The sequence below is a fragment of the Chlamydomonas reinhardtii genome, chromosome 1 (assembly GCF_000002595.2).
Source record: "Chlamydomonas reinhardtii strain CC-503 cw92 mt+ chromosome 1, whole genome shotgun sequence".
In the NCBI taxonomy this organism is placed as follows: Eukaryota; Viridiplantae; Chlorophyta; class Chlorophyceae; order Chlamydomonadales; family Chlamydomonadaceae; genus Chlamydomonas; species Chlamydomonas reinhardtii.
Genome location: NC_057004.1, coordinates 6,831,906 through 6,853,302, shown reverse-complemented (window position 1 = coordinate 6,853,302; position 21,397 = coordinate 6,831,906). Strand labels below are relative to the sequence as shown.

Genomic DNA, 21,397 nt, shown 5'->3' with positions numbered 1-21,397 from the left:
GGGGGGGTGCTTGTCATCGTCTCGCTGTGCGCAGCTGTGCGATCAGGCCCCCAGGGGGCGGACACGTACTTTCCCAGCGTACTGGTGCTGGTGTGCGAGCGTATCGCCGTATTCAGCGTGTTACAGTACCGCTGGCGGTTGGAGACAGAGTTGAACCTCGCAGACATGTGGGCCTGTGGGGAGGGCAACTGTGCAGTGCGTAGATGGCTTTAGGCCCCCCGCATCTACACAGCGTAGATGACCCCTCCCACGCCATCTACGCCCAGAGAAATTTGGGCAGGCACAGAAAGTTTCGTGGGCGGCAGGCAGGGGAAGTATGCGGAAATCCCCTGCGGAAGGGGATGCATAATGACACGCCGCCCCATCATTCCCCCAGGCCAACCAAACCCCGCCAGCAGCCATAGCCTGCCTCTATCTATCGACCTACACGTAAAAGCAGCGCGACGTAAACAAACTACAATAACGGCGAGATGTTGCACGCCTTGAAAGGCTGAATGCTTCTTCCTGTTTTTTGTCGATGACTTGGTTATGTATGCATAACTCTAGCTCATGGTCATTAGCTTCTCACTGCAAAGCAAGTCATCGTGTGGGGAGGACAGAAATGGCAGCCTCGATCCCCTTGCTTCTGCTTTCGGTCCTTGCCTCGCTGTCGCCCTTGGCGCTCGCTACAACCTTTCGTGACGGTGATTACATCCACACATCAAGGAAAGCGCAATTCCATCAGGTAGGCTCACAATGCTCACGGCAACTTTTGTTGTGGCGTTGCTGACTAGCAATCAACATTTGCAGTCGCGGACGAACTGGCAGGACTTGCTGGGGCAGCACTGTCCCCGGTTTGGTATCGACCGCTTGGTGAGTGCGGCAGTGTCACGACCGGCGGGGGTGCACGCGGGCGGCACCACTCCGTGGAGGTTTGAACAGGGCCTGCCTGCTCACACGTACGGAAACCCCTGGGTTTGCACAGGTGGCGGTGCCCATCCCAAAGCCGCAGCTTGCGTTCGGCAAGGGTGACACCTACAAGCTGCAGTTCTCGTTCGACGGTGCGTGCTGGACAGACCTTGAATAACCACTTGCGTCCGATGGCAAGCCAGGTGCTCCTGCGCGACTGAACACCTGCCGCGGCGTCTTTGCCTCCTGCAGGCGACCGGCACCTCACGCCGTGGCTGCCTCTGCTGGGCGAGGGAGCGCCGGCAGTACCGCTCATAATAGTGACCCTGCGGCGGTCGGGGGAGGAGCTGCTAGGGGCAACTGCGGCGGTGAGTCGGGCTTGGGGCGGCGCCGTGCACGGGTGCAACAGTGCCTCCCGAGTCCCGGTCTTCAAATAGCGTGTATGCGCCGGCGTGTTGTGGCCGCGGTCATCGTCACACAATCCCGCACACATATGCACGGTGCCCATCCACCCAACGTCCTTATGGTTTAGCACCTAAGCGCGACGCCGCAACTTGACGCCTGCGGCCACGCAGGTGCTGGACGCGCCGGAGGAGTACAAGCAGCGGCACCCGGTGCTGGTGTCGGAGCTGCACAACGTGACGCACTGGCCCAAACACGTGCTCGTGCACTACCGCTTCGACACGCGCAATGATGTGGACCTGGACCGCGGCCTGTACGTGCTCTTCCCCATCGGTGAGTGGACCGAGTCACTGAGTGCCGCGCGGCTGCGGCGTCCTGTCGCACGTACGTGGTCGTCAGGGTGGGCGCGGTGTCGGGCATGCGCACGAAATCTGCAGGACTGGATATGGTGCTTATTTCACGCACGTGACTGGCACCGTTGCGATGGACAGTGAGGTTGTGGGGTTGGGGAGGACTCTTTAGAGCGGCAAAGCACGGGTACAAGAGGGGGCGGCAAAGCACGGGTACAAGAGGGGGCGGTGAAGTTTACTGACTTACTGGAGCTGCGGTGCCCCGAATGCAGGCCTGATAGCGGTGCTTGTGCTGTGCCTGAGCGCGCTGCGCGGCGTGCAGCCCAAGCTTGCACAGTTCCTGGCGGACGTGACGGCGGAGGGCACCACCGCGGCATCGGCCATGTGGAAGGGCAGCGAGGGCAAGGGCGAGTGAGCGCCGCCAGGGTGGCTGGAAGGCGCCACAAGTGCTGGTTAGTGCTGAGCGGCAGGGCTTGGTCCTGAGGTGGCTGGGCAGCCTTGTAAAGACAGCCGCTGCATGGGCGAAATGCTGATGGTGGAGATGGAAGCGGGGTCTTTATTAATGGCTCAGCCTAATCTACACGGGTGCGGTAGCTGCCAGGGGTGTGAACCCTGGCAATTCGTAATGGATAGTACCGTGCATGGCCATGGGTGCAACGTGGATTGAAGTCGGACTGTGTCCAGGACTGAGTGGCTGAATTGTCACTTGTTGGACGCTCTCAAATGTGAAGTGTCTCGCGCAGTGCCCTCCACGGGTGCGACATGCCCCCACGATATTAGGGCCATTCGTGGCTCTCGCCAACGCGGCGTCTCACACGCCGAAGCAGTGTGTTGAGTTTGCGCCTAGGACAGACGATCACTCAGGACGGTGTATTGGGCCTCGCGCTGAGACATGATTAGCCCACCTAGCTCCCTACGTCAACGGACTTAGGCCGGACGGCTGAGGAGGACAGGCTGCAGTTTTACACTTCTGGCCGATTTCCTACAGCCCGCCCTCGCCAACGATCTGTCACTGTCCAGCCCGGGGGCATCCGAGGCGAGGGGCATCCGAGGCTCTCTCGCACTCGCAGTGTTCCCACACAAAGCAGCAATGTATTTGGTCTACGCCTAGACCCGGAGCTGCTGCAGCAATGCTCTGCTGGGCACAGCCACTTCCGTCATCCAGCACGCGCCAATTTCCTGAGCCCACAGGACGTTCACCCGACCACCGCCAGCTACCCTCCATCACCACGTCAGCTGTCGCAATGAACCTCACAAGTCGTCTAGCGCGATCTCGTTCTCGTCCGTCCTTGGCGCACTCCCGCCCACTGGCTCTGCTCTCCCTGCGCCTGGCGCATCCGCCCGCTCACTCTGCCCGCCCCCTACCTGCCAGCCCTGATCCGTCCCTGGCTGCCCGTCCGCCTCCTCCTCGCTGTCGTCTCCGTAGTAGAATACCAGCCCCTCTGGCACACCGTCCCCGACATCAATTTCTATCTCGTTCTCATCTTGCAGAGGTGGCCCACCCGGCTTGCCGCCAGCCGCTGACGCTCCCTGACCCGGCGCCCCCAACCCTGGGCTAACCGGCGCGACCCCCGTACCGCACCCCGTGCCGCCCTGTCCGGGTGGATGCCCCGCCGCGGCGCCGCCAGCTGCACCGGGCTCCGCACCGTCCACCCTCGGCCGCTTGCTGAGGTGATGGTCCGGGTGGCTGACGCCCTGAGGGCCATTGGCAGCGGTACCTGCTGCTGCAGCTGGCCCCAGCGCGGCCGTGGGCTGCACCTGTGGATGAACCGATTGCAGTGTCCCAGAGCCTGACAGCGGCAGCTGCGCCGCCGATGGTTGCTGGGGCTGCGGCCTCCGCGGCGGCGGTGGTGGCGGCGGCTGCACCACGCCCATGTGCGGGCCAGCCTGTGACGGCCCCACACCCTGCGTCCCTGGCTGCGGCGCCCCCGGCTGCTGGCCCGCAGGCCGCGGCGGCGGCTGCAGCATGGCCGGCGGCGGGTAGTTGGCCGCCTCGTGCGGCAGAGCCACAATGAACACCGGGTACTCGATAATGGTGCGCGAGGCCAGCTGCGAGGCCAGCGGCTTGGAGGTGTCGATGGGAAAGTAGGCAGGCGCGTTGGCGGGCGTCTTCTCCTTGCGCATAAACACCCGCAGCGCGTCCAGCCCTGCCTTGGCGTAAGGCCGCAGCGGCACGTAGTTGGGCGCGGGGTGGCGCAGGTGTGCTGCCAGCACCTCGCCCACCACCGCCTTCTCGTCCACCCGCTCGTCCACACACTCGATGCAGCCGCTACCGCCGGCGACGGGCGTGCCCGGGAAGCGCCACTCCACGCGCCAGAACATGGTGCGGTTGCGCGCATCGTAGCGCGTCGTGTTGGCCTTGCGCTTCGCCATGCCTGCAAAGCGGTAATTCGAAACATTGGCTTACTGTCGCGCGGTCACCTGGGACCTGACTGCGTCCAGTCCCACTTCCGGCTTGGTGCCACCCCCAGCTGCCACAGCCGCATCACGATGGCCCACCCCGCCAATCTCCGCCCAACTCCGCCGCCCGCTACTCACCCGGCGGCATGATGAGCAGCTTCACACTGCGCCAGGAGCCCTGGTACACCAGTGAGGCCAGGTGGGCGGGCAGCTGTGGCTTGGCGGCGGGCGGCCGGCAGCGCCGCGCCACGTCGTCGGCACGCCCAATCTCCTCCAGCAGCCGGAAGTCTGAAGGATCGGGGAGCACGGGCAGCGCGGGATAATGCACGGTAAGATAAATCAGGAGGCAAGAAGTATGGTTGCGTCGCGAGGCAGGATCACGCTGCCCGGACACCACGACACACATACATGGAAGAAGGGCTCCGCATCCACGCATGCCCTGCACGGATACGCAATCCAACGGGACAGCACGCAACGGAGCCCATGCGCCCCACCTGACAGCAACGCCTTGTCGTCAAATTCCTTCATGCCCACGAAAGCCGTCCTGTCGCGCTTGCCGCTGCATCCCGTGTCCGTTTTGTGCGTGTTCACGCACGCCAGGCTGCAGGTGCGGCAGCCGCAGCCAGGGCAGCGGTACTTTGACGCCACGGCCCCGCACTGCTCACACGCCGGCGCCTGCTGGCGCGGCGGGGTTGTCTCCTCATCCTCTGCACTCCCTGCACATTACAAGCATCGACGGGACGTCACAGGCGCGTCGGCGGCATGCGCGCCGCTGAGTCCGAGGCCAGGCCCTGGTGTGTTCCCGCCAACGGCTCAACTTCGGGAGCGAATAAAACCCTTCCCTACCAGAGGCACGCCAACGTCAGCCTCTGCAGCTTCATCGGCCCCTCTACTGGACAGTTGTGCAGCGAGTGTGGGCCTCGGCGAAACACAAGTGCCGCCGTCGACGCCGTCAACAGCATGCTTCGGGTACCCTTCCCGACATCTCACCTTGAACACCAGAAGCTTCTACAGTTGCTTTAGGTCCTGACATCACTCAGTCCGGGCGCAATAGTGCACACTGTTGTTAGCACATCATTTGTTCGATTGGCAGGTGTGCATGAATTTGCCAGCTCTAAATGAATTACAAAACTGCGACAAGGCGATAGTGCACAGGCACCATCCAAAGAAATGTGGAACTGGCCGTGGCTGTGTCAGGCTCATGCAATTATGCAAGGGCCCGAGGGCTCATTCAGTCACTGACGTCAAGACCATTGATGGAGATTTATAAACAAACAGGTAGCACCAGTAAACCCCTTGTGGTCTTGGTAGCCTTGTCCCCGCGCTGCCCTGCTTGCAATCGTTGGAGACTTTCTACAAACCTTGAGCCCCAAGCTTACATATTTGTTACATCTAGCGTAAATAATGATGATGGCACAACCCATGCGCAGCACGCTACGGTGGGCAACGGCACGGTTGCGCGCTTGCACAGAGTGCGGGAGCGACACATCCCTGATACTGGTCGCCCTGCCCTCTCCGTGCGCATGTAGGCCTGGCCAGCGACGCGCAGCTGCAGGACCTGTGGCGCGCCAGCCGCTGCCGGTGACGTTTCGGCGCACGCTGCACCTCAACGCTGCCACAGAGGATCCACAGGCGGGTGCTGCGGGCACTGGTGGGCGCTGGATTGGGCGGCAATGCACCTCCTGGCCCTTTCGCACCACAGGTATCTGTAGCTAAAAGCCTAGGCCGCTCTGGTACGCAGGGAACCTCGTCTTCCAGCTCAACGCCATCAACCAACGCCCCGTCATCGCCATCCGCGCCGGACACGGCGCCGGCCCCAAGCGGCGGCACCCCGGGCCAGGGCCCCAACGGAGAGAACTTCCAGTTTGCAGTGGACAATGAGGGCAACGTGAAGTTCCCCAAGGTTCGTGTGACGTGTTACGGGCAGGCGGCTGTGTCCCTCAGCTGTGGATACGGTTTGCGTGTTTTCTGCAGTGGGAAGGCAAAGATGGCTTGGGATGGGTGGCAGGCGGGTGCTCCCGTGAGCACGCACGCGCGCGGAAAGCTTCAGCAGGTCTTGTGTGCGAGGCATACTTGGTCGGACTGTCCCTTCTTTTAATGTCGCATCCACACTTGTTGTACAGGCCTGACTGCGTTTATGCTGTGCTACGGACGTGCTGCAGGACGTGATCGACAAGCTCAAGACGCAAGTGTTCGGGTGAGCACGCGACGACACGAGCTGGGGGTCGAGCTCAGTTGCTGCCGGGAAAGTGTCACAACAGCTAGTATCGGAGGCCCGGATTGCGCTGTGGCTGTGACGCATGACTATGCTGCGCCGCACGGCCCTAATGCCTGATTCCGCTGCCCTTGCTGCCGCACCTGCCGCGCAGCTTTGACACGTTTTGGGTGACGAGTGTGGACAACTATGGCCACGACGGGGCAGTGTTCAAGGGCAATGTGCGCGGTCGCGACCCGGCCGTCAGCTACCAGAAGATGAGGGACAGGCTGCAGGTGCGTACCAGCGTGGGTGGGGTCGCAGGAGGGGGCCGGCAAGAGGGGGAGGGGTGCTGGGTGGCGGCTGCTGGACGCGTGTGTGTATGGGTGGGATGGACGCCTGCGTCCGGCCTTGCAGCGCTATGGCTCACACTGAATGAGTGCCTGGTCAGATTTAAGTCAGACGCTCTGTACCTTGATTCCCACCTTGTATCCCACTCGTCGCGCCTGCAGACGGCCTTCAACGGCGCCTATGAGCTGTTCCTTCTGGAGGACAAGGAGGAGAAGCCCACCGTGGTGGTCATGCCGCAGGTGGGGTCGGAGCAGGTCGGAGCAGGGCTTTTGGGAGGGCGGAGAGCGCTGGCGGGCGAGGCAGGCATTGCCGGCTTGTTAGGGCGCAAAACCCGATTGGCTGTCCCTTGCTGCCCTATCTTGTGTCGAAATGTCACCGTCACCAGTTATTCCAATCTGGTTGCGCTGTAGGGTCGTGGCCTGGACACGCAAATCAGCCGCTTCACCGAGGTGGGCACGCAACAGAAGGGAGTGGAAGTTGTTCGGAGTCGATGGAAGGAATGAATGGGCAGGGAATACAGCCGGCAGCAGGCACGCTCTAGCTACCGGTAGCTCGGATCTCCGCACTGGACTCAGGGACGGATCTGTGATGGTCCCCGCGCACGCGCCACCTCTTGACCTTCAATCTGCAACCCATGATTGCCTTGGTGTAGATCTGGCTGGCTGCGCTGTTCGCTCTGGCCACCGGCGTCACCACCTTCAACTCGGCGGGCGTGCCGCTGCTCGAGTTTTTCATTGCGCCCTTCTCCACCATCGTCACGCAGCAGGTGCAGAGGGGCGGGGGGGGGGGGGGTTGTGGCCATCATCCCAGTTAGGCCCTCAAGAGCCTGGAGACGCTCAAGCGACAGATTGAAATGGGCATGGTTTATGATATTCGTGTACCTATGGTGGTGACGGTGAATTTGGAGACAGGGACTACAGGCACGGACTACAGGTTTGTCCCATAGTTCGTAATTGGGCTTGCCGGTCTTGCCGAGGCTGTACGTAAGATGTATACGCGTTTCCCCCTAACCCCTCCTCAGGACTTCGTCGATGCGCTGCCAGGCGTGCTCGCATTCTTCTTCGCGCTAGGTACGGGTTTGGGTACGGGTGAACTCGTCACAATTGTCATACATACGCGGGCCCAAAGACGATGAAGTGCGCGGCTCCACCCTGCCACGTTTAATGTGGGCTATTCCCTGAAAGCCAACACCACGGGCCCCGCTCCCCCCCACCTCTTCCCCTCGCTCCGCCAGGCTCCCACGACTTCGGCCACTACCAGGCCGCCAAGCGCCAGGGCCTGGAGCTGTATCTGCCCTTCTACATCCCCGCCGGCTTCGGACTGCTGGGCAGCTTTGGCAGCATCACCCGGGTGAGCCAGGCGGCAGCGGAGGGCAGAGAGAGGAAGGGGAGGGCGGCAGGGAGGTGGCGGAATAAGAGGCTCCGTACGGGAGGAGGCGAGGGCAGGGATGCAGCAGGAGTGTGCGACCCGCGCACGCCCGCACCCCATCCCGTGTGCATGCTCTCCCAGTGCCCGTGACTTGACGCAGTTGCGTTCGGAAATGCTTCAAACAAGGTCCCCCTACTGACTATAACCCCCTGCTCTCCCCATCTACCTGCGGATGCGGCCAGGTGCGCAACTTCGTGCCCAACCGCGAGGCGCTGTTGGACCTGGCCGTCAGCGGGCCGCTGCTGGGGTGAGCGCGGGGCTGTCGGGGTGTAAGGGGTGGGGCCTTGGGTGGCCGTCCATGGAGCCTTGTTTCACCATTCCCAGTAATCCAAATAAGAGACACGGTTGGGTTGAGCGGGGCAGACGGTTGTAAGGGGGGCGGTGTCCTGGGTGAACTGTATGGGTGCATGGCCTGCTGTTGATGTCGTCACCTGGTTGCGCGATGCCAAGTCTTTGCGCGACCGGTTTGTAACCCGTGTTCTGGACGACACGCATGCCTTGCCGCCACGGCCGCCGCCGCCGCCGCCGCGCTGCGCCCACAGGACCGCTGTGTCGGGCTCCATGCTGCTGCTAGGCTTCCTGCTGACCGCCGCCGGCTTGACCAACATTGGTGAGTCATGCTGCATGGCATGTGGCCAACGCGCCAAGTGCCGGTCGCTTAAAACCGATTGATGCTTCGTTGCTTGCTGATACGTCCAACACGACGCCACGCTCTTTCTCTATGCTATCCAGCCGCGCACACATGCAACGTGCTCTCTAACCCAGGCAGTGCCTTCGACAGGCGTGGACACCCCGGCGTTTGCTGACAGCACACTGGTGGCGCTGCTGGCCGGTGTGTTCGTGGGGCCGGACGGCCTCTCACAGCCCGTCACAGAGGTGCGTGCGAAGTGGCCCCCAGCCGGTCGTTTCCGCTCCTCACTGTTGCCTTGCACGCCGCTTGCACGCCGCTGGCTTTGTTGCACCGTCCCCTGTCCCACCGTCCCACCGCGTCCACCGTCCCTCTGCGCCTGCACCCACCCCACGCCTGGCTCTACACCTCCCTTCCCCTGTGCTCCGCTAGTTTGGCTTGGCTTAGTTTGGGCTGGTATTTACACCTCCTGCTCCTGCATCCGCTCCACCCCGCCTCCAACGCCAATCCTGCAGGTGAACTTCCTAGTGCTGGCGGGCTGGGCCGGCCTGATCGCCAACGCGCTGCAGCTCATCCCCGCCGGCGAGCTCGACGGAGCCAAGATGGTGCTGGGCTGCTGGGGCCGCCGCGCAGGCAGCGCCGTGTCGGTGTTCACCACCGGCGCCCTGGGCTTCAGCGCCATCACTGGCAATGCGCTGTCCTTCTACTGGGTGGGTGCTACTGGTCGAGGGGTTTGCTTCGTGGGTGGATGTCTGCAGAGCCTTTGTGCGGGGAGGGCAAGGAGAAGCTGAGTAGTGCGGCGGGTCGTAGAGGCGCCAGGCAGGAGTGGTTGGAGAGGGCTCGCTTTGGGAGACGAGAGCGGTTGCTTGCAGACGCCATCACATGTTCTCTGCGACTGCGACAGGCGTGCCGGCCCGTGCTGGTGCTCTCAGCGCCTCCGATTTGAGGTCGCCGTATCCGCCTTTTGCTTCGTCACTGTGTTGCGCGGCCGCAGGTGCTGCTGGTGCTGTTCCTGCAGCGGGGGCCCATCACGCCCTGCTTCGAAGAGCTGTCAGCGCCGAAGAACGAGAGCAACCGCAAGGCAGCGCTAGCGCTGCTGGTACGTGCGTGAGGCGGCTGCAGGATGTGAGGTCTCACAGGGCACTCCCGCTTAGACGACAAACGCGCCAACGCCATTCGAACCATTTTTGTAAGGAGCGGTATGTCGTTGACCTGGCAATGCTGGCCCCGACCCCGCAGGTGTTCTCGCTGGTGGTGTTGGTGCCCTTCCCCATCGAGGTGGCCTATGCCATTCTGCAGGTGCGGCACTGTCCTTGTCTGATGCTGCAATGCGGACGGGGCCCTTCGTGCTGCGAGCGTGCATACGGCAACACCTCTAACCGGCGACCGGGCCCTCCGCCTGCCCGCCTGCCTGTTGACACGCAGCTGCAGCAGCCGGGCTTCATCGTGCCGCAGTCCTTCCCCACGGACCTGCTGGGGCCTTAAGCAGCTAGGGCTACTTGAGGGCTACTGAAGAGCTACAAGAGGGCTACTGTGGAGCTGCAGGGCGCTAACGGCCATGAGAGTTGGGGCGAGCATAAGGGATGGTGAGTAGAAGCTTGCATGTGAAGTGTTGTGAGTTGGTGGAGTGCTGAGCTTTGATGGTGGGTACACAGGTGCCGGACAGGGTGCATGGGCTTGAATGTGGAATGAGTGTGTGGCATTATGTCCGCTTCGTGGATTCTTCGGTCGTCCGCAGGCAGTGGCACACAGAGCGTGCTGGTTCAGTGAGATGGTCAGTGAGTAACTCTGCTGGATGTGAATCGCATACCAGGTTACCGTACATGTGCACCGTGACGTGTGTATGAAACAGACCATCAACATGATGTGAAGGCTGAGATAAGGGGCCGGGAGTGCGTCTGCGGCGCAGTGCAGTGAGAGTGGCAACTAGCGAGGCCAAGTTTGACGGGTGTTTCGAGTGCTGATGTTTAAGAAGGGAAACTCAAGGCGTTAACCCGGGAGATGCAGAGCGTTGCGGGGGGGGGGGGGGGTACGCAATGGGCATGGATGGCAAGGTGGCGGGTTGCTGGGCCGCGTGGCACATCAGCAGTAGTCAGCGGCGTTGGCACGACTTCCAATTGTTTTCATACTAACACACAACACTGTATGCAAGAATGTTGAACTTTGCATCGATGCCTCAGTCTTTCGATGTCTTAGTCGAGGTGCCCTGACAATACAAGTAGTTGGGAGTGCAGGAGAATGACAGGAATGAGCATTGAAGAAGTTCTTAGCGCCCGCGCGACTGCGCGGCGCATGAAAGAGCAGTATGCGGGCACGCTCGGCGTGCACACAGGCCCTGGACTTCGAAGACTGTAAGTTTTGCATGGGTTATGTGTGATACTGCAAGAACTCGTCGCTTGCAGCAATGACACAGTTTTTTGCTTCAGAGGAATGTCATTCGCAAAGTCACACAACTGGTTTTTGCATTCCAGCGGTTCCAATGGCGTATAGAGTTTGCAGTGTTAGTCTTGGCTTGATAACACGGGTCCTGCTTGTTTGCGGGTTACCGCGCGGCTGTTGGGTCCTCGTGCCCACCCGGACGTTTTACCCTTCAGCCTGCGCCCCGCGCCTGCTCTCATCCTTGCAGCGGCCACTTATTGGCACACAACCAAGAGGAGGTGTTTGAAGCATTGGAATCCAACCCGGCGTACCATAGGTCTGCCTGTGCTCCAGCAGAAGCAGCACAGAACTCAACCCAGCCGGTGAATGAGGCGGCTTCAGACCCCCGCGCCCACCACCGGCACAATCACCACCACAGCCACCACAGTCCCGATCCATCACCGCTGCAACCAGGCTATGAAGCTGTGGTGCCGCCTCGTACGGGAGCTGCTGCGCGGCCTTTCTCGGCTCGAGGGGCCGAACCCCTCTCCGCGCTAGAGCAGGCGTGGGGGGCTGCGCGCTCAGGGATACCAGCCAGTCCCTCCTCCTCAGCCATTACGCAGGACCCGACTAGTAAGGCAATACCACCATCAGCATCTGCATCAGAAGTGGCATCTAGAGCGGTGGGCGTGCGGCGGCCAGCCTCAGCCCAGGGTCCGGCGCTGTTCTTCACTTCGCCGCATGCGGCCATGGACCCAAAGAACTGGACGATGGACCAACCTGGCAGCAGACTGTCAGCGGCTGCAGCTGAGCCTGGCAATCCACGCACAAGCAGTCAGGGCTCTTTCTCCTTCGGCGACACGCATCCGGGCAGCAGCACCAGTGCACCGCGTGCGCTGCCTCACCGGGTGCACAGCGCGAACGCCCGCAGTGAGGCCCAGTCAGCCAGCAACAAGAGCGCTGGGGGCTCGAGGGAAGGCGGCTCAAGCTCGCGGCAGATGCAGGCCACAGTGTCGTCATCCGCTTTGGGCTCGGCTATTGCGGCGGCGTGGCGTGACGGGCTGCTCGGCGGTGACGAGGACCAGGGCCCGCATCCGGACCCGGTTTTGCATGGCGCCGAGGGTGACGCATCCACTGCAGACCGTGGGGAGGAGCCCGACCAGCCATCAGTCACCTGGCAGGCTAGCTATGGCAGCCGCGGCAGCGGCGGCAGCGGCGGCAGCCGCGGCAGCCAAGGGGGCCAGGGGCTGCAGCTGGGTTACAGTGCAGAGGAGGATTTCGACGACGGCTATGTCCAGGAGGATACAGGCGGGGACAACGAGGAGGCCGAGGAGGCTCAGGCGGAGGCCACGCTGGGGCGGGGGCTTGCAGCAGGTGGGGAGGGCTCGGGGCTGTCCGCCGCAAGTGCTCATTCCCGAGGCTCCGGGTCCGGGTTGAAATATGGTGGGCTCAGCGGGGGGCCCAGCAGTGCAGCACGAAGCGGCCGTGGCTCGCCCTCGCCACACGAGGGTGAAGGCGAGAAGGAGCACGAGTCAGCGTCGGGGTCGAGGTCAGGGTCAGGCTCGGGCCGTGGGTCTGGATCAACATCAGAGGTCGAGCCTGGGGAGGACGAGTGGCAGGCTCGCAAGCACAGGCTGGCGGCACAAGGCATGCTGCCTGCGGCTGAGCTGGCACCTGAGGAGTGGGCTCGCATTGGGCCGCCGCAGGTGAGGTGGCAGGGTTTATGGTCGTATGTGTCCGCGGGACCAAAACGACGGTATTAGCACACCGCCATGGTCTTCCGCTTTTGCCAATCCTGTACTAGCTTCGCAAGTGCCGGTGAAGGCGGTTCCATGTAGCGCCGCTTCTTAAATAAACGTGAATGCAACCCCCGCAGGACGCCACCGACGCGGCCCAGTTTGTGGCGCGCAGCTACACGGTGGAGATTGACATGGAGCCGCAGACCTACGTCACCAAGAGGGTTGCGCGGCCCGACATCTGGCACATCAGTAAAGCAGAGGTGGGGCGCATGCCAGGATGACAACGGATATGGGACGCGTCAGCGCGCGGGAGGGGAATTAGCACATTCCGGTGGCCCCGTTCCAAGGGATGATCGGGTCAGTCACGGGCGTTTCCAGTCGTGGTTCGCATGCAGCCCGGGGAGTGGGACGCGCTTTGCTGACTGCGCGTGTTTGTGTTTGCATCACCCCATCCTGCAGATGGCACGGCGCCAGGCGACCAAGGAGGCGGTGGCGTTTGCCATGCAGGCGGAGCGACGGCGGGAGCTGGAGGAGGCAGCGCTGGCGGCCCAGCAAAAGAGCATGGCCCGCAGCACACCGACAGGCCCCAGGTGCGTGGGGCCGCGGGCTCCTGCCAACAGGTCACATTGCAGCCCTGGGGTCGGGATGCGAATGGTCGAATGGTCGAATGCGACAAACTAGCCTTGCCATACGGTTCCACATTGGTTACCAGTACCAGATATCAGATGTTCCATGTTATGAATGCGACATTTCAAGAATGGACAGTCCGACTAAGCAAGCCCAGCACCCAGGTCAAGACGAACCATTTCCGGCCCGGAAAGAAACCGCCCTCCGCCCAGTTGTCTGCCGACCTTCACCAAATGTTATGCACACCGCAGGTACAACGAGTTTGGCGTGCTCACTGAGCGGGCCAAGTCGCCTTGTGTGCGGCCTCGCTACCTGGACTGGCACCCTGAGTGTGTGGGTGGCCTGACACACCAGCAGCGCCTGGCTGCAGAGGCGGAGGCGGAGCGGAAGCGCCGGCCACCTGGTAGCAGCGGCAGCCCGGCGGGCAGTGCGGCGGGTTCCCGCGTGTCATCTGCGATGCCGCAGTACTCGCAGCAGCAGCAGCAGCAGCAGCAGCAGGCGAGGGGGAGGTCCATGTCCGCCACAGCCACCATGGTGGCGCACCTGCCGGCACCCAGGTGCGTTTGCGGCTGCATTGATCGGCTGTAGAGCTAGTGCGGAGCGTCATCCGTCTTGCCCCGCCTGACGAAAATGAAGCAATCGGGTAACCAGACCGTTGTGAGGCCGCCGCCTGTCCATGGACCCATGCCTGGCTGCATGGACCCATACATGCCTGTGTCCATGTTTTCAAATGCCTCGTACCCTTACAACCCCATACAGGTTCCACGGTGGCTCTGCCGTAGCGATGGGTCATGATGACTTCGTGGTGGACGACACCAGTGAGGGGCCCAACGCGCTGGAGGAGCTAAACACAGCCGCCGCCGGCCTGCACGGTTGGCGGCGCGGCCTCCACTCCGCCGCCACGGCCGCATCCGCCACGCATCAGACCAGCACCATGCGGCCTCTGTCGCCCATGTCGCGGCAGCGGCGGGTGCAGTCCGCACTCGTGGGGCCGCACTATTTCACGCCACAACCCAAGCCGGAAGAGGTCAGCGAAGGTTACTACGCGCAAATGCTTCGCGAGCAGCGCAAGTGGCTCAACGCGCCCGCGCAGCCGCCCCGGCCGGCATCTGCAGCCGTTGCCGCCCCGCCGCCTGCATCAAAGCACTACGTGCGACCCAAGTCGGCGGTGCCGGCGCCTGACGGCACGGCGCCACCGGTACCTTCACGCGTGACTGCGGCGGCTGCTGCGGCGGCTGCAGCCGCGGCTGCGGCAGCGCGACCAAGCAGCGCCTTGCGGACGGTGCTCCATTCCAGGCGGGATCAGCCGTCGCCTTATGCTGCTTCTGCTGGTGCACACGTGGCACGGTCGAGGCCGCAGTCTGCTGCCGGTGGCGGTGCGCGGCCCTGGTCTGCAGCCTCAGGCGCTCCCGGCGCCTTGGGGCATTTGGGGTCAGGCGGTCGCACCCAGCAGCAGGCAAACACAGATCGCCTGCCCTGGGAACAAAAGCAAGACGCTACGCATGGCGGGTACCTGCCACAGAGCGCAGGAGACTGGAGCTACGGTCCGGGTGGGCGCCGCAGCCGCCCTGCCAGCGCAGGGCCCATTGCAAGAGAGCGGTCGGTGGTGGAGGGCGAGATGTTGCCCAGGGGCGAAGGCACGGGTGATGGCTCGGGGCAAGGGGAAAAGTCCACGCCCCGCAAGTTCGCATTCTCGGACGAGAGCCAGATGTATGGGCAGATGGTAAACGGTTACCGCAGACGGTAGCCACTAGCAGATGCAGGCGGTGTTGTCGTGTGTGCCGAAGTTGCATGAGTCTAGATAGACTATCGCTGCGTTGACCTGCCGGAGCTACACACACAGCGGCGTGGGTGGCAGGCACAGGCACACAGAAATTGTCATCGTGGGCGGAAGTTGGAACTGTACACGAAGTACTGCGCATGGGGCCATTGAAGAGTGCGTGACGCTCGGGTCACGCACGTGCGAGTCCATATCCATGCATAGATGGTGAATGAAGTTGTCCTAACTGATTGTGAACAAGAACTGGTCCCGTTGCCACCCTGCGCGCTAACGGCCCATCGCCACTCCGCCTCGCTCTCCACGTCGCCCCCAGCCGAACCACGCCAGGGCGCCGTAGCGCTCTGCGGCGGAGCTGTTTACCACTGCCGCCAAGTTCCTGGAGATGGTCTTGCGGTAGGCGCTGCTCACTCGGGGCCGGCGGCGGCAGGCCTGGAATGCGTGGTTGGTCAGGCCATCAAGCGAGCAGCCGAAGTAGACCAGGCAGGTGACGCACAGGTGCAGGCATCGCTCGAAGATGCGTCGGTCTACCACGCGATTGCGCCACCCGCGCCATCCTACTACCCGCCGTGCTAGGCGGTCTCGGGATCGGCTCACTCCGGGAAGAATACGTGCAGAGAGCCTCGAGGCTACTTGTAATCTCGCTCAACGACACCGGCCGGCTTGGTGTCGTGACACGCCGCCTGCTCCACCTACAGGCCGCGCACGCAGGAAGTGACCTCCCACTGCACGACATGAAAAGGGCGGGTCAATTTTTTGTCACCCTTAAACAACTCACACTTCTACAGGACCACGACCTACTTGCCATGCTGCAAGGCAAAGAATTCACTGCCGCCCTACCAGCCCTTGTCTCTAAACTGCGGGCCGCTGAAGCCACCACGCCCGCCTACCTTCGCGCCGACTGGATCAGCCCCTTGACCATCGACCTTGGACTGAACTTGGCGGACCTGGTGGACGCAAACACAGGGCGGCACATTATTGACACCACGCAGCTTGACCGGCGGTTCCCAAAAGGCAGGGTGAAAGACAAGCACAAGAGGGCCTTAAACCGATTTACCGTCGCCCTATGTAAACCGTCAGAAGCACCCCCCAAATCTATGGGCCACAAACCCCTCCCCATGCAAAGCCGCACCCTGCCCGCCGGCGTCTCCAAGGCCGACCTCAATTCAGCTGGAGACCTACCTAAACCCATACCCCAACGAACTCTCACCTCCCTCCTGGCCCGCTGGCAAGAGGCACTACCGAGCCCCGCGGCTCCACCAAAACCTTCCCTAGAAGTCCTGCAGGCAAAACCGAAGCAAACGGCAAAGCAACGTCATTCTCACTTCATCAAACACGACACACGCACAAGAAACCCCGAGGTCGAAGCCAATGACGACGCCCTACCCGGCTCTACGGTTCATGACCCCTCCGACCCCACAAAGGACCTAGCTTTCTACATGAGTGCCGCGAGGGAGTTCGCCCCACTCGCTCAACAATGCAAAACCCTAGGGACCACGCGATGGACGGGGACCTGGAGGTCCCCAATCAGGCAAATGCCAGCCCGCGCACTAATCACCGGCCCACACACCCACACAGTCCACGCGCTACTACATACCCGGCCATACCAGCAACCTGCTGCTCCCACGTACCAGCGGCTGTACCTACCCGATGGCTGCCCAGCCACAACCCCACCGCCCGCGCCCGCACACTCGCATAACCGGCGTAAACGCGGCTCCCAGCCCACCCGCTGCCCATACACTCACCATGCTATTCAGCCGCGGGCCCCTACACGGGCAGCCGCACCCAGGAGAGACAGCGCAGCCGCGCAGCCAAGCTCCCGCCCTGCGTGGCGCAAAGTCAGAGACAATGCGCTGAATGGCCGCCTACCCCAGTCCATCGCTGGGGTACAGGCAGCACAGCACATCACCGCCCATCTAACTAACCGCGACGACATTATCGCAGCCGTCGTCAGCGGACCCATGACCCACAAAACTAACGCCCCGCCGCCCAAGCGAAAACGAAAGCAGGGCCCACCGCCCGAGGAGCCCCCCTGGGCAGAACGCTGTCGCTATAGGGTTCTGTGGCAACCCACCCTGACCACAAACGGCATCCTCCGAGCCTACGAGCTACAGAACTACAACGCCACTAGCACAACCAAACCCCCGTGCCGACTATGGGGGCAAGGCATCCGGCGCTTCATGGTCCAAGTGCACTGGGCTGAAACGGAAGACCCCCTCTCCTCACTCTCCGAAAACCCCGGGTGGGCGGCCGCCCTGGCCCGCTACACTCTTGCCCAAGCCGTAGACGCGCCCCCTGACCCTACCCCGCCTCCCGCCCTCGACAATCACCTCACCAGTAAGCAGCGCCAGGGGAGATGGCGAGACCCAGCACCCAGCGAAGCCGCACGCAAACGTGCGATCCTCCGGTGCAGCACCATCGACGTCAAATCCTGTAACCCGGACACAGACATCCACCCGACAGGTCAATACTGTATTCAAGTGGGCACACGTGAGCCGGGCAGCGCCACAGGCACGCCGTCCGGCCCCCCCCAAGACCCCGACCCCCCCGCTAGGGTCTACGGCCCGGACGGACGCTGCATAGGAACCGTTAGCGCTGCCCGACTTGCCCTACTCCACGCCCGGTACAGGACCCTTAACCCCACTCACCCCCCGGAAAGGTTCGCTGCCGCCCTGGCCTCCCTGATTATACGGTACCGCCCCAGCAAACGCCACAAGGAGAGTTCCACCAACCCAGCGCACGAGGTCACCCTCTGCCCCGACCTAATGTCCACTCTCACGTCCCATATCAAGTTCCAGACGGAGGCATTCGCATCTCCCCTCAACGCCCACTGCGACATCCCGGCATACTACACTACCCACCCGCAAGATTCAGAGTTCGGGGCCGCCCATGACTGCTACAGCCGCACGCTAGATGGAATCTCCTTCGTTCACCCACCCCCACAACCCGAACACACCAGCCTGGCCATGGCGTGGGCGGTCGCCAGCGCCGAGGCGGCAACACCGCACACACCGCACCTATCTGTCGTGGTTGTCCCCTACGGCGAAACCAGCGGCTACACAGCCTGGCTCCAGCACCCACTGGTCCACGACCTGGGGCACATCAAACCGGCGCACGCCTGGGCAGGCCTGGCCTCAGGCCTAGGCCAGCCGCAGGAGCTCCCCGCTCACCGACGTGGACTCCACCTCCTGTGCGTGACAAACGAAAGGGGCCGCCTCCTCCTCAATCAGGCCCTGGAAAGTGGGCTTGCACTTGCCCTAGCGGACGCGCTCGGGCACACCCCGCACCTAGCTACCCGTAAACCCCCCACGGACCCAGACACACCCAACCCGTGGCCCCCAACCCCCCGGAAGTTAAAACGGCGCATCCTTGCCCAGAGCAGCCAGACGCCCCAGCCCCAGCCCCCTCGCGATGCCCCCACTCTACCATCCCCCACGGAGCTTGCAACCCTCTACCGCGCTTATGTCCCGCTCGCACACACACGAGGCTCTGCGGTCTTTACCGACGGGAGCAAAGTACCACACACACAAGAGTACACGGGCCTGGGAGCGGCGGTCTGGGACGCCAGCGACAACCGCGCCACGCACATTGATGAAGACATCGCCTTCAACACACCCCTGAGCACCATCCTTCGGTGTGAATCATCCGCCATACGCACGGCGCTCCGCCTCCATCGAGACACACCTCACCTACGGGTCTACACCGACAGTCTTGTCAGTCTGTTCATCCTCCGCCGCGCCATTATGGAGCCCGAGTCACTCCACGTAAGCAAGCACCGCGAGATGTTTGGGACCATAGTCGACCAACTTGCGGAACGTGCCCTAGCTGGACACAAGACATCATTTTATCACGTAAGGTCGCACCAGACAGACACATGCGTAGGAAATCAGAAAGCGGATGAAGCGGCACAGGCTGTGGCCACCAGAACAGTGCAGCCGGATGCGACAGAAACTCTATACTCGCACCCATATGAACCCTTAGAGGGATGGATTGCCCAGAAGGAAACTGTGGAGCACAATGGCAATTTGGAAGAACGGTTACGCTACGCCAACGACCTCAATCGCGACCTGAAGAAAATGGCCCGTAAATCCACCGCGACCGGTTATACCAAATCAGGACTGTACGCGGAACTATGGGAGGCAGCGAGGAAGCACATCGACGAACGCTACGGCCTAAACCTGTTCGACAAGTTCTCATTTGAAGAGGCCCGCTGCGCGTTCAAATACCGCTGGGGCCTCTCCTGGAATGCCAAGCGGGCCGCAAGAGTAAAACACCCCATGCCCGGCTGCGCAGGCGGCGAATGCCCCCTGTGCCGCGGCGACGACGGTGGCACGCACACCCTGGGCGGCTGCACCCACCCACGCATGAAAGCAGCCTACATTGCGCGTCACAACCGCGCTGTCCAGCGGATAGCGAAAGCAATTAGTCAGGGCCACTATGGAGGCTGCGTTATGTACATGGACGCCGGTAAGGATGCCCCCACTTACAGCGGGGGAACCCGCATTCCTGCGTGGATGCTCCCCAGCACGCCAGAGAGCGTGCGCAAGAAGTTCCGTCCAGACCTGCTGGTCATTCCCACACTCCGGATGCACAGGCCCGGACTGCCAGCCCGTGCACCCCGCACACGCCGACAAAGGAGCGCTCATAAGGTCTACGTCATAGAAGTCGGATACTGCTCGGACCTAAACCACCCGGACAAACGCGCAGAGAAGCTGCAACAACACGAAGACCTTGTGGCCGCTCTCCGCGACGCAGGCTGGGACGTGATGTACAGCCCAGACACTGTAATTAGCCTTGGCCATACTGGCACGGTCACACCCCACCTTCATGCCCTCCTCAAAACACTCGGATGCCCCACACAGTCCGCACACAGCACATGCCGTAAACTAGTGCAGCACGCCATCCACACCACAACCGCCATCACAGCCCTCCGCCGCGAAATCTACAGCCACAAATGGCCAGGGAGACCACCATAAAACCGTATGACCCGCTGTGGGAAAGGGGCCAGGCCCAGTACGCCTAGGCGCACTGGCAACCTCCCCTCTCTCACTTGGGGGACAGGGGCTCAGCGGCGGAGACCATCTATGCGGTGGTCTCTCACGCCCTCACACCCCTACCTCCGCAGAACACGCCCTGTCATGCAGGGAGTACCTATTATTATTATTATTTATGACGCACAGGTCCTTCAACGGGGGAACCGCTGGCCGGTTCGTAGCCACAGGCTCCGGTGGGCGGTAGGCGGGCTTCACCATGGCCGCGGGCTTATGCTCCGGCCCGCCCAGCGCCTCCATGAACAGGTCAAAGTGGTCGTGGTAGAAGCGGACTACCGCCGCCAGAGCCTCCTCTTTGGGACCATCAACACCAGTCGTCCACGTGGTGACCAGCTCCACGCCCTCCCGTTTGAATATTGGCTCAAGCTCCTCCCGCTTGACGTCCAGGTGGCTGAGGTTCAGCATATCCCCGTCGTTCTTGTGTGGGTGCAAGAACGCGGGCCGGACCAGCGGCTGGCCAGAAAGCGGGCGTGGGGCGGGACAGGCAGGCACTCAGGAAGTTTCGCGGGCAGGCAGGCACGTAGAAAGTTAAGTGGGCAGGCAGATACACAGGAAGGTTTTGTGAGGTGGTGTGCGATGGGCAGGGCTGTTGCTCTGGGTTGCGCCTTGCGCGCTGGTGCCTAGACGCTTGCGCCTTGGCTAGTGCGGGTCCCTAGCGTTGTCATGTCCCGGCTTTTGTTGCGGGGATATTGTCCTGCAGTTTCCCGACTGTGGCATAGATGCAACTGGTGGGGATCTGGCGGGTGAATGGCTTGGCTGGGACCCACTGTGCGCGCCTGCGCGGACTTACACGGACTTTGACGGGAGGGTTTGCAGCAACCCTGGGGATTGGTGGCGCAAAATTGGTCCCTAGCATGCTTGCACGCTTCAGATCGTCCCCTCTAGTAGCCCGAAAACATAAATGCCGGCTTGTCAGGCAGGAGGCTCGTTTGCCGCAGGTTGGCCGGCTGGTGTGCGGGTGCAGATGTTTGAGGCAGTGCCTGTTGGTACCCTTATGACTTATGTGTTGGTCTGCGTTTGCACTAGTTTCGCACAGCACGGCAATATGTGTATGTGTGTATGAGTGTATGTGTGGGGCCGGGGCCAGGTCGCAAGTGCAGATTAAGGACGATTAGCGACCATTGCGACGTGCGCCGAGTTGGACACCCCTGGACACCCCTGGTGTTGCGTTTTTCAAGCACGTGGATAACGGTTCCCCGAAACC

General features: G+C 62.4%; 5 protein-coding genes across 5 annotated transcripts; 3 read left to right on the top strand and 2 right to left on the bottom strand.

The window, feature by feature from the left end:
- Positions 1 to 388: 388 nt before the first annotated feature.
- Positions 389 to 2,584, top strand: CHLRE_01g049450v5 (uncharacterized protein). The gene is made up of 6 exons (XM_001690183.2): positions 389 to 724; positions 790 to 852; positions 965 to 1,040; positions 1,141 to 1,256; positions 1,464 to 1,623; positions 1,913 to 2,584. The coding sequence occupies exons 1-6, from the start codon at positions 602 to 604 to the stop codon at positions 2,053 to 2,055; spliced, it is 681 nt and encodes a 226-aa protein (XP_001690235.1). The 5' UTR covers positions 389 to 601; the 3' UTR covers positions 2,056 to 2,584.
- Positions 2,585 to 2,590: 6 nt separating this feature from the next.
- On the bottom strand, positions 2,591 to 5,208 carry CHLRE_01g049400v5 (uncharacterized protein). Its single transcript, XM_043058939.1, has 4 exons — positions 5,031 to 5,208; positions 4,535 to 4,756; positions 4,179 to 4,328; positions 2,591 to 4,015 (listed from the first exon to the last, which is right to left on the bottom strand). The coding sequence occupies exons 1-4, from the start codon at positions 5,071 to 5,073 to the stop codon at positions 2,892 to 2,894; spliced, it is 1,539 nt and encodes a 512-aa protein (XP_042928853.1). The 5' UTR covers positions 5,074 to 5,208; the 3' UTR covers positions 2,591 to 2,891.
- A 100-nt stretch (positions 5,209 to 5,308) lies between these two features.
- CHLRE_01g049350v5 (uncharacterized protein) lies at positions 5,309 to 11,008 on the top strand. Its single transcript, XM_043058938.1, has 17 exons — positions 5,309 to 5,479; positions 5,570 to 5,672; positions 5,782 to 5,943; positions 6,203 to 6,237; positions 6,410 to 6,530; positions 6,747 to 6,824; positions 6,996 to 7,034; positions 7,238 to 7,351; positions 7,607 to 7,655; positions 7,820 to 7,935; positions 8,196 to 8,260; positions 8,556 to 8,623; positions 8,795 to 8,889; positions 9,157 to 9,351; positions 9,636 to 9,740; positions 9,881 to 9,940; positions 10,067 to 11,008. The coding sequence occupies exons 1-17, from the start codon at positions 5,445 to 5,447 to the stop codon at positions 10,124 to 10,126; spliced, it is 1,500 nt and encodes a 499-aa protein (XP_042928852.1). The 5' UTR covers positions 5,309 to 5,444; the 3' UTR covers positions 10,127 to 11,008.
- A 60-nt stretch (positions 11,009 to 11,068) lies between these two features.
- CHLRE_01g049300v5 (uncharacterized protein) lies at positions 11,069 to 15,793 on the top strand. The gene is made up of 5 exons (XM_043058937.1): positions 11,069 to 12,705; positions 12,876 to 12,998; positions 13,198 to 13,328; positions 13,617 to 13,922; positions 14,125 to 15,793. Exons 1-5 carry the CDS (start codon positions 11,749 to 11,751, stop codon positions 15,110 to 15,112), a joined length of 2,505 nt encoding a protein of 834 aa, XP_042928851.1. The 5' UTR covers positions 11,069 to 11,748; the 3' UTR covers positions 15,113 to 15,793.
- Positions 15,794 to 17,186: 1,393 nt separating this feature from the next.
- On the bottom strand, positions 17,187 to 20,908 carry CHLRE_01g049250v5 (uncharacterized protein). Its single transcript, XM_043058936.1, has 2 exons — positions 20,321 to 20,908; positions 17,187 to 20,084 (listed from the first exon to the last, which is right to left on the bottom strand). The coding sequence occupies exons 1-2, from the start codon at positions 20,596 to 20,598 to the stop codon at positions 20,063 to 20,065; spliced, it is 300 nt and encodes a 99-aa protein (XP_042928850.1). The 5' UTR covers positions 20,599 to 20,908; the 3' UTR covers positions 17,187 to 20,062.
- Between the last annotated feature and the right edge of the window lie 489 nt (positions 20,909 to 21,397).

What these genes read in the sequence shown, in the direction of transcription:
- CHLRE_01g049450v5 (XM_001690183.2), top strand. Translation starts at nt 602, where the DNA reads ATGGCAGCCTCGATCCCCTTGCTTCTGCTTTCGGTCCTTGCCTCGCTG. An exon ending in GGAAAGCGCAATTCCATCAG is followed by an intron (nt 725 to 789) that starts GTAGGCTCACAA and finishes CAACATTTGCAG; the next exon opens with TCGCGGACGAACTGGCAGGA. An exon ending in GTACGTGCTCTTCCCCATCG is followed by an intron (nt 1,624 to 1,912) that starts GTGAGTGGACCG and finishes CCCCGAATGCAG; the next exon opens with GCCTGATAGCGGTGCTTGTG.
- CHLRE_01g049400v5 (XM_043058939.1), bottom strand. Translation starts at nt 5,073, where the DNA reads ATGTCAGGACCTAAAGCAACTGTAGAAGCTTCTGGTGTTCAAG. An exon ending in AGAAGCTTCTGGTGTTCAAG is followed by an intron (nt 4,757 to 5,030) that starts GTGAGATGTCGG and finishes TGTAATGTGCAG; the next exon opens with GGAGTGCAGAGGATGAGGAG. An exon ending in CGACAAGGCGTTGCTGTCAG is followed by an intron (nt 4,329 to 4,534) that starts GTGGGGCGCATG and finishes CCGATCCTTCAG; the next exon opens with ACTTCCGGCTGCTGGAGGAG.
- CHLRE_01g049350v5 (XM_043058938.1), top strand. Translation starts at nt 5,445, where the DNA reads ATGATGATGGCACAACCCATGCGCAGCACGCTACG. An exon ending in CGCCGGCTTGACCAACATTG is followed by an intron (nt 8,624 to 8,794) that starts GTGAGTCATGCT and finishes TGCCTTCGACAG; the next exon opens with GCGTGGACACCCCGGCGTTT. An exon ending in ATGCGCTGTCCTTCTACTGG is followed by an intron (nt 9,352 to 9,635) that starts GTGGGTGCTACT and finishes GCGCGGCCGCAG; the next exon opens with GTGCTGCTGGTGCTGTTCCT.
- CHLRE_01g049300v5 (XM_043058937.1), top strand. Translation starts at nt 11,749, where the DNA reads ATGGACCCAAAGAACTGGACGATGGACCAACCTGGCAGCAGACTGTCA. An exon ending in CTCGCATTGGGCCGCCGCAG is followed by an intron (nt 12,706 to 12,875) that starts GTGAGGTGGCAG and finishes CAACCCCCGCAG; the next exon opens with GACGCCACCGACGCGGCCCA. An exon ending in AGCACACCGACAGGCCCCAG is followed by an intron (nt 13,329 to 13,616) that starts GTGCGTGGGGCC and finishes TGCACACCGCAG; the next exon opens with GTACAACGAGTTTGGCGTGC.
- CHLRE_01g049250v5 (XM_043058936.1), bottom strand. Translation starts at nt 20,598, where the DNA reads ATGCTGAACCTCAGCCACCTGGACGTCAAGCGGGAGGAGCTTGAGCCA. An exon ending in GTTCCCCCGTTGAAGGACCT is followed by an intron (nt 20,085 to 20,320) that starts GTGCGTCATAAA and finishes TTGTGGCTGTAG; the next exon opens with ATTTCGCGGCGGAGGGCTGT.